Source organism: Solanum pennellii, chromosome 7, assembly GCF_001406875.1.
Source record: "Solanum pennellii chromosome 7, SPENNV200".
In the NCBI taxonomy this organism is placed as follows: Eukaryota; Viridiplantae; Streptophyta; class Magnoliopsida; order Solanales; family Solanaceae; genus Solanum; species Solanum pennellii.
In genome coordinates, this window is record NC_028643.1 from 74,420,608 (window position 1) to 74,435,331 (window position 14,724).

The 14,724-nt window shown below is 34.0% G+C and overlaps 1 protein-coding gene and 1 pseudogene across 1 annotated transcript; one reads left to right on the forward strand and one right to left on the reverse strand.

Moving 5' to 3' along the window:
* The first annotated feature begins 3,430 nt into the window (after positions 1–3,430).
* LOC107024676 (methylesterase 10-like) lies at positions 3,431–4,644 on the forward strand. Its single transcript, XM_015225664.2, has 3 exons — positions 3,431–3,982; positions 4,060–4,191; positions 4,269–4,644. Exons 1-3 carry the CDS (start codon positions 3,605–3,607, stop codon positions 4,551–4,553), a joined length of 795 nt encoding a protein of 264 aa, XP_015081150.1. The 5' UTR covers positions 3,431–3,604; the 3' UTR covers positions 4,554–4,644.
* A 121-nt stretch (positions 4,645–4,765) lies between these two features.
* On the reverse strand, positions 4,766–10,479 carry LOC107024677 (annotated as a pseudogene).
* Positions 10,480–14,724: the final 4,245 nt, after the last annotated feature.

A 14,724-nucleotide genomic window follows, 5' to 3' on the forward strand; every position in this document is an offset into this window, starting at 1 on the left:
TCATGAAATGATGCTGGCTAAATGACAAGATACATGAAATGTACGAGCATGTAAGGGGATATTATGATGTATAAACACAAGCTTGAAGTGATGGAAAAGAAACATACTTAACTCTTCTTAACTCACTCAACTTAATTCAACCCAACTCAACTAAAAGAAACATAGTTCAACTCAACTCTGAGAAAATAGGGCTCAACTGGATGATAAAATATTGGCTGTTCTAGTTGTGTCCCAGCTTCCTACTGGGGACAAAACACCACCACTACATATCCAAAATACTATTGATTCAACACATAAACCAACATACGGTGCACAACTGCAAGCCAATTCTTCTACTTGGCCTATATCCAAAACTGAGTTGAAACCAATTAAATTCATTTATGGAGAGCCAACCATCAAATTCACATGGATGAAGTTAATGAATTTACATAGAGGAAGGACTACATCAAGCCGTTATTCTCAAATTTTCTTACGGAAAACTAGATTTACATAAATTGCGCAAGGTTCTTTCAGAGCAATTCGATATTTAAGATCATTGTAACATTGGACAACTTGAGTTTTGTCATACATTGATCATGTTTGATTTATATGAAGACTCAAGTTTTGTCTTGCATCAAATTCAATGGTGAAGAGTTTCTATTTAGAACGTCTCTTTGGACTATATGGTTCAATCCTTAGGAAGAATATCGAAATCATTGACATGGATATCTTTTCCAGATCAGCCACCAAGTTTATTTGCTAAACAATCACTTTTATCAATTGCTTCAGACGTTGGAAAACCAGTTGTTGTAGATAAAGCCACTCAGGAACGTACCAGGCCAAGTACTGCTAGACTTAAGGTCATTCTAGATCTACTGGATAAGCATCCAAAAAAATAAAGTTATTCTTCGTGGACAAAGATTCAGGGCAAAGTTATTCAGCATTATCAAGAGTTTGTTTATGATAATCTCCCATTGTATGCACTATAAACGACAAGGGCATGATGAAAATAGTTGTCGTGTGTTTCTCAACAAAGTCGGTGCTAAAAATCAAAATGATGCAACAGATAAAGGTACGGATGTGGAACAATATCAAGGTGATGAAAGGGAGATTGTAAATGCTAAATTTCAGAGCAAAAGCAATAAAGAAGAAGAACAACAGTTGGTCTCTGATGATAATTCTAGTGAAGGAAGAGATTCTGGAAATAATTTGGGGGTTGTCAGGGATGCTACTATTGATCGAGCTGTTGTAAATAGTTCTGAAGAAGCTACAACTTTTATCTTCTAAATTTGGAAGTACTTTAGGCAATCCCAACCTGTCACTAGTGTACTTTAACATACACAAAATTTTGCCTAGTTTGACAAAGACATTAACAATTTGAGTCTTGTTTCTCAAGAATTGAACAATAATAGGGAGCATGTTGATCAACAAGTTGTTTTGACACATGAAAACGAGTTCATTTCTACTGAGGGGATAACTGGTAAAGAAATCAGTTGAAATACACCTATCATGGTTGTATCGAATTCAGAGAAAGCTAAAAATGGTTTGAATGTTTCTAAAGAAAAACGAAAGGAAACGAGTGCTTCTAAATGGGCAGATTTAGTCGAGGAAGAGGAGAACTTTATTTCACCTCCTATGAGTAAGTTAAGCCCTCAAGCACTCGAATTTGTGCCTACAAGTAAGGCAAATATCTATGACAACGACAGTTGATAGCTTTAAAAAGAGTTTGACCAAAAAACCAAAGATATTGGAGTATTGGTTGAGAGTCATGATCCAAAAGTTATAGTTTCAGGAATTAGTCCAACTGCAAATTATGATATTGACTTGGGAACAAACATGTCCGATGGGTATGACGAGGAAGAGATGTTGGGCATATGCTTTGATAGGGTGGCGAAGGAAGGGGATATCTCACCAAGACAACAAAGAAGTGGAAGCAACAAAATTTTAAAAAAAAGTACATGGAAGGCAACACAGTTGGGATGGTAAGGTGACTCAAAAATTTGTTCCAAGACACCTACCAATGTGACTAACAAAGAAAAATATGACAGTGTCAACAACTTTAACAAGATCCAATAAATCCAAGAAGAATTGATGAACTATCAAGTGTTTTTGGACAGAGTTGAAGAAGAAGATAAGAAGAAAATACCTCAAGTTACTTTGGATGGGCAAACTATTTTTTTTAGTTCATAAACATATAAATTGAAGTTTGAGGCTAATAACTCAATCTTATTATTTACTTTTAGATTCTTGCATGACTTAAGTATCTTCATTTGTAATATCATTATAGAGAATACTATAAACTCTATTATGATCATCAAATACCTAGTTTTCGCTAGCTCTTTTTTTCTTCATGCTTGTTAAGTAGTAGAGTTTTATTATTGCAATAGGATCGGTGGTCTAGCCTCCCTTACTTGTACTCTTTAATGAAAATTTCTTAGTTTTAAAAAAACTTTATAAACAATATAAAGACATTTTGATACGTAATCATTTCAATTTTGAGCGTGGGGCTTCACGTACACGTATAATAATAGCTCTTATGTGACTTTAATAGTTTATTCACAATATAACACTTCTCATCTTTTCTTACACACTTTTTCTTGTATCTAATAAAGAGTATGACCACACTATTTATATAGGTAAATTAGATAAATAACTTAAATGTTACATAAATTACAAAATATAATAAGGTAGAATAATAAATGAAATGAAAAATGGGAGGCCATAGGAGTTGTAAGGAAAATAAAAGACCACTTTATACCCCACAATAATAGGCATCATGTGGTCATCAACGTCGATGAAAAATGCAGCACAATGCAACATTCAAAAACATTCATACTATGTTTGGATCATTGTTATCCATTGTAGTGTATTGTATCGTTACTATACCTACAACGTTTGTTTTGATTGTTCCTTAAATTGTATTGTATTGTATTGTTAAATTTCATTGTTACGTAACAATGAAAACCTCTATTTTATGAAACAACCAATTTGGTGTGTTCCCGTTGTTACTTAATTTCTTTTTCCAACTATATATTTACATAATATTTCAAAATACTATTTTACCCTTTATCTTAATTATTTAAATCTAATCAAACCTCCTACCCTAGAATAATTAAGGATATTTTAGTAAATTTATAAATTACAATAAATTATGATACGATCAAATCAAACAATTAAAATGTTATTAAACAATAACAAACAATATAGTGTAGTCAAACATTGTATCTATCATACAATACAATACAATAGAATAAAATACAATACAATACATTATGAAACAATTAATAACAAGTGTTAAGATAAGTCACTTTAATAAAAATTAATAATATTAAAATGCTGACAATCACCATCATATCCCTGGCTCTAAGATAAAATTAGCACACGTATTCTCACAAATGTTTTCCTTTTCCACTACAAAAAATTCAGTATTTGCTACTATAAAAGGAAGAGAAGAATTCTCAAAGAATTTACTCAGCAGCCAAATAGTTTGTGTTCCTGTCTTGTGGTAATTATATTTTGTTGTCCATGTTACTTTTGTAGAGAAGACTTATTCAGTCCTAAGGAAGCATTTTACATAGTTGAAATAGTTTTTTAAGACGTGCATAGATCCGGCCAACAAAAAGATATGGAGAAAAGCGTGTCTAAAGTTAAGAAGCACTTTGTGCTTGTTCATACGCTAGGCCATGGAGCCTGGTCCTGGTACAAAATTGTAGCACTCATAAGATGTTCAGGACATAATGTCACAGCTCTAGACTTGGGTGGTTCAGGAATCAACCCGAAACAGGCCCTCGAAATTCCAAATTTTTCTGATTACTTGAGTCCGCTAATGGAGTTCATGACCTCACTTCCTACTAATGAAAAAATAGTTCTTGTAGGCCATAGCACCGGTGGACTCGCCATTTCTAAAGCCATGGAAACCTTCCCTGAAAAGATTTCTGTTGCTGTATTTCTTAGTGGTTTAATGCCTGGTCCAAATATCAGTGCATCAATCGTCTACACTGAGGTAAACATCGATTTTCCATATTTGTGTACATTTTTTTACATATTTGAAATTAAATTTGTAGATATACTTTACTATAGGCAATCAATGCAATAATACGTGAACTTGATAATCGGGTTACATACCACAACGGATCTGAGAATCCTCCAACGACCTTCAACCTAGGTCCCAAGTTCTTGGAAACTAATGCTTACCATCTGAGCCCAATTGAGGTAAGAAAATCATAATAGTACTGTTACTGAAATTAATAACAAAATTTGGAACTGATTTAAATTGGATTTTTCCCTAGGATTTGGCGCTGGCTACTACACTAGTAAGGCCATTTTATTTATACAGTGCGGAAGATGTTTCTAAGGAGATAGTAGTTTCAAGCAAAAAATATGGATCAGTTAAGAGAGTGTTCATCTTTGCTGCTAAAAATGAAGTTGTGAAGAAGGAATTTTTCCAAACGATGATTGAAAAGAATCTACCAGATGAAATAGAAGTGATCGAGGGGTCTGACCATGCGACCATGATGTCTAAGCCCCAACAGCTTTATACTACTCTTCTCAACATTGCCAACAAGTATACCTGAGACCTTTCAATTTGATATTTCAATCATTTTCTTTACATTATAATTTCAGTGTTCGGAATTGGCATCAATAAATAACCTCTATTTCCTGAAATTACTGAATTCTTAGCTCAATTTGATTGAATCTCATCAATCGGAAGAGCATACAAATGTTAATACTGATAACTTAAACTTCTAGATGAAATAATCATAAAGTTAAACACTGCTTACACAAGATGATAGTAGCATCAAGTGGAATGCATGTGGTAGGTTGTACTTTGGCAAACAAAGAAGCTAAAACACAAGCCTAGCCTTCTCAATCACTACAACAAAAATAAATTTTAAGGTTTATAAATATTCACATTAACAAACAGTGCTAAAGTCTTTACCGACATTATCTCCCTACAAGGATTGACATTATCTCTCTACAAGGATTGACGTATCATCAAAATTAATGATCTATATATTGTTGTTCATAATCTCATGCAGGGCACTCTTCCCTCTCTTAGTAGTGATTTGTTGGGCTCTAATATAGATTTTGTAAACAATGGGTCAATACTTGCTTTCGCTCTTTTCTTTGATAAGTGGAATTGCAGGCTGAACTATTGCGTCCACTTTTGGGCCGTGACCAACTGCTATTGATATCCGAGCCTCCTCCACATTAACTATTGCTCGATGCTCTACGCTCTTGTATTTCCCATTGCTCAATACCTGAGATATAATTCACTCAATTTGTCTAAATATATAAGTGGGCTTGCAGGCTGATTTACGCAAATTATATGACCCAACTGACCCATATAAGTATTTTTTTAAAAAAACTTTTTAAATTAAATAAATTATAAGAAAGTAAAAAAATTGAAACTCGGTAAAAGTGGACAGGTTAAGTTATAGCCATTTTGACTCAGCTCGTCTCAAGTTGAAGTAACCTATTACAACATGACTTTGAAGGTGAATGGTCTTGAACTTTTGATTCTATTTTTCCTATTAGACAAGCAGGGTCAAGAGCTCAAAATCATTATTTCTAAGTTCATTAGGTGTAATTTCTTTCCTATTAGACAAGCAGGGCCAATCCTTTTTATCTCATTATCAAAGTATATAAGTTAAATTGAAAGCAAAAATAATGAGAGTAACCTCCAAAAAATCTCCTAGATTGACAACAAAAGTGTCAGGGACATGGGGGACAGAGTACCATGTTTGATTGTGTTTAATTTGCAAGCCATGAATGTCATTGTCCATCAAAATAGTGAGACCACCATGATCTGAATGTGGAGCTATACCAATGTCTTGTTTGGCTCTGGACATGATGGATAATAATTTGCAGCTATTATTTGAGTCCCTTCAACCCAAGTGAACACTCTATGTAATCTGGATCAAGCCCTAATCCTTCTGATATTGCTCTAAATATTTTTATCTTAAGTTGCCAAACTTCCTTTTAAGTACTCCTTTGCAACTTGCCTTCACACATATACATGTACAAATTGATTAGGAAAAACTTGCTACGATGAAAGAGTTGGTTTGGTTGTTGTGGAATCAAACTAAATGCAAGATGAATTAACATGAATATTTGGTAGGAAGATAATTAGTACAAAATAAAGTCAAAGATAGTATCTTGGTAGGTGAAGTTTAGGTAAACCATAAAATAGTTTCATATTATTAGCCTTGACATTTTTGACATATAGTGATGTCATGGATGACATCAATAGGATGAATTTATTCCTTATGTAGCTCTTAATTCATTTTCATATCATCCTCTCACTTGCCTTCTCACCTTTTAAGGCATTTGTGTTCTCTCTCTTGTAATATTTCACTTGTATTCTTTGTAGAGTGAAATAAATATTGGTGCAGTTGTTCATTGGTGGACGTAGGATCATTTTGATCCGAACCACGTTAAATATTATTGTTCTTCCTTGTTCTTTAATTTCACGTTTCCGCTAACATAAGAGGAGTTGCTCAGGTGGTAATTATTGTATGACATTATTGTGTATGCAATATTAATTTCGTGTGTTTGCGTAAACAATATCAATTTCATGTATCTGAAATTAATTTCATCGTGTCTATCTGATATCAAATACTATGATTAAGCATGATGATAGTTAATTTACTTGTAGGTAGGAGAATTATCTGGCCAAAGGTGGTACCTTTGTGATAGTGCCTGAGAAAGTCCCTCCAATGGAGGTTATGCTTTTTGGTTGTGTTCAAGCTAGTTCCATATCTTACATTTTCTGAATCATATCTCATTTTCTCTTCCAATGGCAAGTTGAAAAGCTCTTCTATGACTTTAAGCATTTCATCCATAATAGAGGTTTTTATGCCATAATTAGTCACCTGTAGAATTTGCAACTAGTAAATATTTATCTTTCAAAAAGATTTTGATTACATAATTTTAATCATATATAAATACGTAAGGATTTTCATATACATGCTTGAACCCAAGATACATAAGTATTAAAGTCAGGTCCATCCTGACTGCTCTATGTTATATTGTCCACGCTTCAGAGGTATAGTTCTGAGATGCATGGATGTTTATTCTCCCACATTGGTTGTGGATGATTGTTCGATCTCCTTATACGATCTTGGACTATCCTCCCCTCAGTATTAATGTACAAGTACATTTAGCTTAAAATTGAAAATATAATGCAAGAAAGAGTTGGGAAAGTTAAAGTTACCCTAAAGAATCCCCAATGAGCGACATGTATAGTTGATAGTCTTTGTTCATCAGATCCATTGAGTCCACTCATATCTATAACTGGAATCGAACCATCAATCGCCATCAATGGCCTTTCACCTTCTGGAATTGGCAAAACAAACTCCAAAGGCACCATTTTCATGTCCTTCGAATTGTCAACTAAGTACTCAACGTCTTTTTTGTAATCAATTTCACTAGTAATATTATTAGTCAAATTGTTTGTGGAGATTGAGGGAGAAGGAGATGAAGTAATTACAGCCATTACTTGGCTGTTGGATGAGATGGGGCTTTATTTTTTGTGTTTTTGATAAGTTTTTCTTTGCCACGCTTGTTGGTCTTTGGAACAATAGGCCTTGTGGCATTGTACATGCATATTAAGCCAAAATGTTGGAACCTAGCTAACAGAAGTGATGCTCTGAATTTTTTTATCAAAGTAAGTCATTAATTAAATCAATTTATCAAAATAATATATTTCTTAAATTTTTTTACAGAAATAGTATAAATGTATTCCTGAGTAGCGTTTGAGGCTATATATTTTATTAAAAAAGATTTTGACACGTAAAATATATGGCTAACGGCGTTAAATAAGAAAACGTTATTGGTGGTATCGTTTTAAGCATCAAAATATTACTGTCTAATACGTTTTATAATTTATTACTCGGAAGCACGTCTTGTAGCTAAAACGTTAAGTTTCTTTAAAATTTAGGCATAGTCTTTAGTTTACTTTGTACATTTCTTGTTAATGTATCAGTTACTTTTTAACTGTTCAAAAGTTTAAGTTGTGTTAGTATTCTTTCAATTAGTCGTTGTAAGGTAACTTCAATTCAAGATAGCAACAATATTGCACGACATTTATTTTTTCCATTCTTGTCCCTTTTGAATAAGCTATGTTTGTGGGCATTACCATGTTGTATTGATTTTTTCTTGTGAAAATCAAGTGAACAAAAAAGGATAAAACAAATGAATAAGAATGATGATTTTTCTTTTAATTTTTCGTCTAGTCTTCGATAAATTATAGTGATAAATTTATCACCTCAAATTAATACCCTAGCGAGAGAAAATTACTCTCGAGTTAGAAAACAAACATTATACATATCGAGAATACTAAAGAATAAAGAGAACCAATAGACAAATGAATACTTTTAATGACAAAGCCTTTGTCAATAAGGCAATAAACATTATATCTTTTAGCAAAAAGTATAGCAATTCAAATGTATGTACAAAATCAAAGCCAATAAACTCCACTTTATAAAGTATTTCACATATGCTAGATTTGACTAATTTATCACTATAATCCAAGAAGCCTAGCTGCTAGAAAACTTGATCAATTCACCAGATTTACAAAGGAATGGATCAAATATTAGTAACATATACTCACTAGATAATAAACTTAAACTGAGAAATCACCACTAGTGAATCCATGCCTTCATACATTTACAAAAAAAAAATCTACTATAACATAAATAATGTGTTAGAACAGGAGAATGCAATCGACAATAGTATGATTTTATCAAAATTATAGCAGAGTATATTTGCTTATCAATTCTAAACAGGAGAATCAAAATAATCACGAATACGACATGAACAAGAGTACCAAAATTAGCAACTGAAGCTACACGGAAGCCAACGTTTTAAATATGACTTTGTTTTGACTGCAACTAAAGCTATGACTATAAATGTGAGCTTGTAACCGTTGTTGGTTCCAAAATTAAATAACTTCTCATAATTTATGGCAAGACAAGATTGCTGCAAAGAGAAGTGATTCACAGTCAACTACCTTATTAACATAAATGTCAATTACCTTACTACCATAAAGTAATTCTTTATTTTATTAAACTCCATATCATGTCAAAATGTGTCAAACAAATTAAAATGGAGAAAATAACATACTACTAGTAAATTAAAAATTCAAAACAAACTAAATTGAAATAATAGCTAGACTGTTGCGGAAGCCGAATATATAGAGAGTGATGGAATCACAATTACTATATCTAAAAGTAGCCAATAAATAGTAAATGAGACAACAATAAAAAGAACACCAAGAATTAACGAGGTTCGGCAAACTTTTATTTTCTTTTGCCTACTCCTCGGACACAACCAACCAATATTTATTTCACTCCAAAAGAGTACAAGTGAAATACTACAAGAGAGAAGAAGAACAAATATCTTAGGAGATGAGAAGACAAGTGAGAGGTGTGTTACAAATGAATTAGGAACTACCTGTTTATAGGAGTGAATTCTTCCTATTGATGTCATCCATGACATCACAATATGTCAAAATGTCAAGATTTATCTTGTGAAACCAATTTACTGTTCACCTAAATTTCACCTACAAAAGGTGCTATTGTTGACTTTTCTACCAATGAAGAATTATCCTCCTAATTACTATATCTTCTCATTAATCCATTTTTGAATCTTGTCAAATTTAACAAATCTCCACCTTGGCAAGATTCTCCATTTTCAACTTTCTCTCAACAACAATTTTGATTGTGTCTTCAACCTCAATCTTCAATGTTCAACAATGTTGATCAAGTTCAAACAATGTTGAAACTTGACCGCAGTCACCACTTTTGTCAACATATCGGCAGGATTATCCGTAGTATGATTTTTCTGCATTATGACTCCACCATCTTCTATGATGTCTCGTATGAAATGATATTGGACATTAATGTGCTTCGTCCTTGCATGATAAATCTGGTTCTTTGCTAATTGAGCACTCTGACTATCACAAAATATTGTGATTCCTTCTTGTCCAATACCAAGTCTCTAAGCAATCCTTGAAGCCAAATTGCTTCCTTTGCAGCCTCTGTAATTGCCATGTACTCTGCCTCAGTGGTAGACAAAGCAACTGTTGACTGCAAAGTAGACTTCCAACTAACTGGTGCATTTGCAATAGTGAAAAACATAACCAGTAGTTGATCTTCGTTTGTCCAAATCACCTGCATAATCTGAGCCACAATATCCAATAAGATATTGACTATCTTTCTGCTCGAAAACCAAACCAACATCTACAACATTATGAATCTACCGTAGAATCCATTTTACAGCCTGCTAATGATCCTTTCCAGGATTATGCATGTACCTGCTTACAACTCCAAAAGCGTGTGAAATATCTGGCCTTGTGCAAACCATTGCATACATCAAGCTACCAAAAGCATTCGCGTATGGTACTCTTGACATATATTCTCGTTCAACTTCATTCTTAGATGACATAGCATCACTAAGCTTAAAATGAGGAGCAAGCAGAGTGCTAACCGACTTCATTTTTACATTCATACCTAATTGGTTTAGTACTCTATTCAAATATTCTTTCTGAGATAAATAGAGTTTCTTTGAATGTCGATCTCTTTCTATCTCCATGCCAAGAATCTTCTTCGCCTCACCCAAATCCTTCATCTCAAACTCTTAGTTGAATCTTTAGCTTCTCAATTTCCTCTTGACTTTTAGAAGCAATCAACATATCATCAACATATATGAGAAGATATATAAAGGAATTATCTTCAAGCTTGCGCAAATACACACAATGATCGTATTTGCTTCTTATGTACCTTTGCTACAACATAAACTTGTCAAATTGTTTGTACCATTGTCTAGAAGATTGTTTCAATCCATACAACGATTTTTCAAGTTTGCACACCATATTTTCTTTTCCATCAACTTTAATCCTTCTGGCTGAGTCATGTAGATTTTCTCTTCCAAGTCTCCATGTAAAATGCAGTTTTTACATCTAACTGAACTAGTTCCAAATTCAACTGTGCTACCAAAGCCAACAAAACTCTAATGGAGGAGTGTTTCACAACTGGAGAAAACACCTCATTATAATCAATTCCTCGTTTGATCCATGTGTTGGGGAAATTATCTTTTCCTCAAACTCCACCTGCTTTGAAGCACCATCAATTTGTTTGGCTTCTTCAACTGTTACCTTATTAGTCAAGGCAGATTCATCAAAGGTAAATCCCTGCTGAAAATAACTTTTCTTGTCTGTGGACACCATAAACGGTATCCTTTGACTCCAGAAGTAATTCCCATAAATAAAGTTTTTTTTGCTCTTGGGTCCAATTTTGATTCTCTTATATGATAATATACAACTGAGCCAAATACATATAAAGAATCATAATCTTCAGCAGGTTTTCCATACCATTTTCCAAATGGTGTTTTCCCACCAATAGCAGCAGATGGTAGACGACAAGCACAAAAATATATATGGTAAAAGTAATGGAAATAAAATGGGAAAATAACGACACCAAGAATTTTACGTGAAAACCCTTCTGAATAAGGAAAAAAACCACGGGCCAAGAGGAGCAATTGATATTACTATAGTAAGGAATTTTACACTGTGTAGTCACAAATACAATACTCAAAATGACTATTACACACTCAAAAGCAACAACACTCTTTTGGTTTCCATCTTACTAAAATATTAGTTACACTCTAATTTTCTTCACAAACTATTTCTCTTGTATAGTCTATAGAATACCTCACTTTGCTCTCAAAGTGATTTTTCTCTCTAGATTTGGTGTGTTATACAAATGAGAAAAAATGCTCTATTTATAGAAGGATAAAACCATGACTATGTCACTACTACATAGGTAAATATAGCAAAGTCAAAAATGATTGCAAATCTTACCAATTTGCCAACCACCAAATCTTTTATTTTCAACTCTAATTACTATTCCTTTTTAAAAATTGCTTGTAGCAATTGAATAGCTAAAGTTGACCGAAAGACAAGTTCGAATTATGTAAAGAACTTGTGGGTATGAGCTCTCTCTAAAGAAGATGAAGATACCTTCTTCGAGTAAATGAGACTGGAGGGGGAGATTTGTTGAATCCATCTCATTTTTCAAATGGTATCTTCCCACCAATAGCAGCAGATGGTAGACGATTAATGAGGTGGCATGCATATGTAATTGCCTCAGCCCAAAATTCTTTGCCCAAGCCAGCATTGGACAACATACACCAAACCTTTTCCAGCAAAGTTCAGTTCATACGTTCTGCCACTCCATTTTGTTGTGGTGTATTTCTGACGATGCCATTTTCCTCACAAATTTTTTTAAAAAGATCATTCTTGTATTCTCCACCATTGTCTGTGCGAAGACACATGATCTTTCTGCCACTTTGAGTTTCTGTCATCGCCTTCCATTTGAGAAAAAAATCCCAATGCTTCATCTTTTATTTTCATTGTATACACCCACAATCTTCGAGAAAAGTCATCAACAAAGGTTACAAAATAGTGTTTTCCACCTTATGAAGGTGTTTTGGAAGCACCCTTAACATCTGAATGAACATAATCCAAAATATTTTTAGTATTATGGATAGTTGTTTCAACTTTAACCCTTGTTTGCTTTCCCTTGATACAATGCTCGCAAAACTCCAAGTTGCAAGTTTTTACTCCTTTTAGCAATCCTTGATCTAATAAAGTTTTCAAGGATTTTTCTCCAGCATGTTCCAAGCGCATATGCCACAGCTTGGTCATTTCTGCTTCCTTCTCGTCATTGGATGTTGTTGCTGCTGTCCCAATAACTGTACTACCTTGATAGTGGTACATGTTATTATTTCTTAGAATTGCCTTCATTACCACCAGTGCACCAGAGCATATTCTCATCACGCCATTATCTGCAATGACTTTGAACCCCTTTGACTCTAGGGCTCCAACAGAAATGAGATTTTTCTTCAAATCTGGTACTTATCGAACATCTATTAATGTTCAACTTAATTCATCATGGTTCCTTAATCGGATTGAACCAACACCAGATGGGGTAAGAGGATTATTGTTTGCTGTGTGAATAACTCCACATTCTCCTTCTTGTAAATCAACAAACCAGTCCTGATTGCGACACATATGATAGCTACAAGCCGAGTCCATCAACCATACATCAGATGATTTAGATGGATATGTAGTAACTAGTGAGTAATCAGAGTCATCACAATCAACCATATTTGAATCCATGACAGCCTTTCCATTATTTTGTTTGGCTTTGCTATTCAACTTTGGGCAGTCTTTCTTCCAGTGCCTTTTTTCTCGGGAAAAGGCACATTCATATTTGCTGAGTCTGGATCTTGACTTGGATCTCCCTTTCTTCGTTCTCATATGGTTTTGAGAACGACCTCTCGCAATCATTGCTTCTCCGCCTTTTTGTTTTTTTTCTCTTTCTTTGTTCATAACTATATAAGGCAGAACAAACTTCTTTGAGAGATACTTAATCATTCCCATGCAGTAGAGTCGTTTCAAGATGCTCGAGCTCATGGGGAAGTGAACTTAACAACATTAAGGCCATATCTCCATCCGTAAAAGTCACGTTCATATTCCGCAAAGCTGTCGCCAACTTATTAAAGCTGGTGATATGATCATTCATTGTGCTACCAGGAATATAAGTGAAGCGTAACAGTCTTCTTTTCTTGTAAAGTTTATTTTGACTGTTTTTCTTCAAGAATTTTTCCTCCAATGAATTCCATAATTCATTTACAGATGTTCCCTTTGTGTATGGATACTTTTGTTCTCTTGCAAGGTAAGATCAATTGGTATCAGATCCAAGGTTTTATCTGAGTATGCTCTGTGGTTGCCGCATAGTCTGAACATCCACATCAGGAAAATATTTACTTTGGTCACTGCATTGTTAGCTAGTAAATAGTATTTGTAGTAAAATGGGAGACAAGAAAAATGATGAGTCCACATCAAGTGTCAATAATATGTCATCATTGGCATCTTCGGTTATGACAAGAATTGTGTCCAATGCGAAATTTGCAGTTGAAATTTTTGACGGGTCAGGACATTTCAGAATGTGGCAAGACGAGGTCCTTGATGTTGCCAAAATTCTTTGCCCAAGCCAGCATTGGATAACATACACCGAACCTTCTCCAGCAAAGTTCGGTTTATGCGTTCTTTTACTCCATTCTGTTGTGGTGTATTTCTGACGGTGAAATATCTGACAATGCCATTTTCCTCACAAATTTTCTGAAAGGAACATTCTTGTATTCTCCATCATTGTCTGTGCGAAGACACTTGATCTTTCTGCCACTTTGAGTTTCTATCATCGCCTTCCATTTGAGAAAAAATTTCAATATTATAGTGATATCAGTTGCTCCTCTTGGCCCGTGTTTTTTCCTTATTTAGAAGGGTTTCCACGTAAAATTCTTGGTGTCTTTATTTTCCCATTTTATTTCCATTACTTGACCATATATATTTTGTGTTTATCCGCGTTTTCCCAACATAGACTTCAGTGACTAAAACTTCTAAAGTTCGCTTAATTGCTAAAGCACCTTGTAGACATTGAAATTTTGTGGGACTCTACAAGATGCGTTCAATTCGAGTTGAGACTCTATAAATTGTGTTCAACTCAAACTAGGATTCTTGGAGGCTACTCAACCCTAAACCCTAGTTCACGCCTATATAAAGGTTACTAAATTCCCTTAAAAGGCATCTCGAAAATTTCATAAAGAGATCAAAATCTCGAATACTGCACAAATTGATGGATTATTCATATAGAGAGGTCAAATTTAAATCATCCTAGT

Excerpts from the sequence above, each read along its gene's own strand:
- LOC107024676 (XM_015225664.2), top strand. The coding sequence starts at position 3,605 with ATGGAGAAAAGCGTGTCTAAAGTTAAGAAGCACTTTGTGCTTGTTCAT. Across the intron at positions 3,983-4,059 it reads CATCAATCGTCTACACTGAG|GCAATCAATGCAATAATACG; the intron begins GTAAACATCGAT and ends ACTTTACTATAG. Across the intron at positions 4,192-4,268 it reads ACCATCTGAGCCCAATTGAG|GATTTGGCGCTGGCTACTAC; the intron begins GTAAGAAAATCA and ends ATTTTTCCCTAG.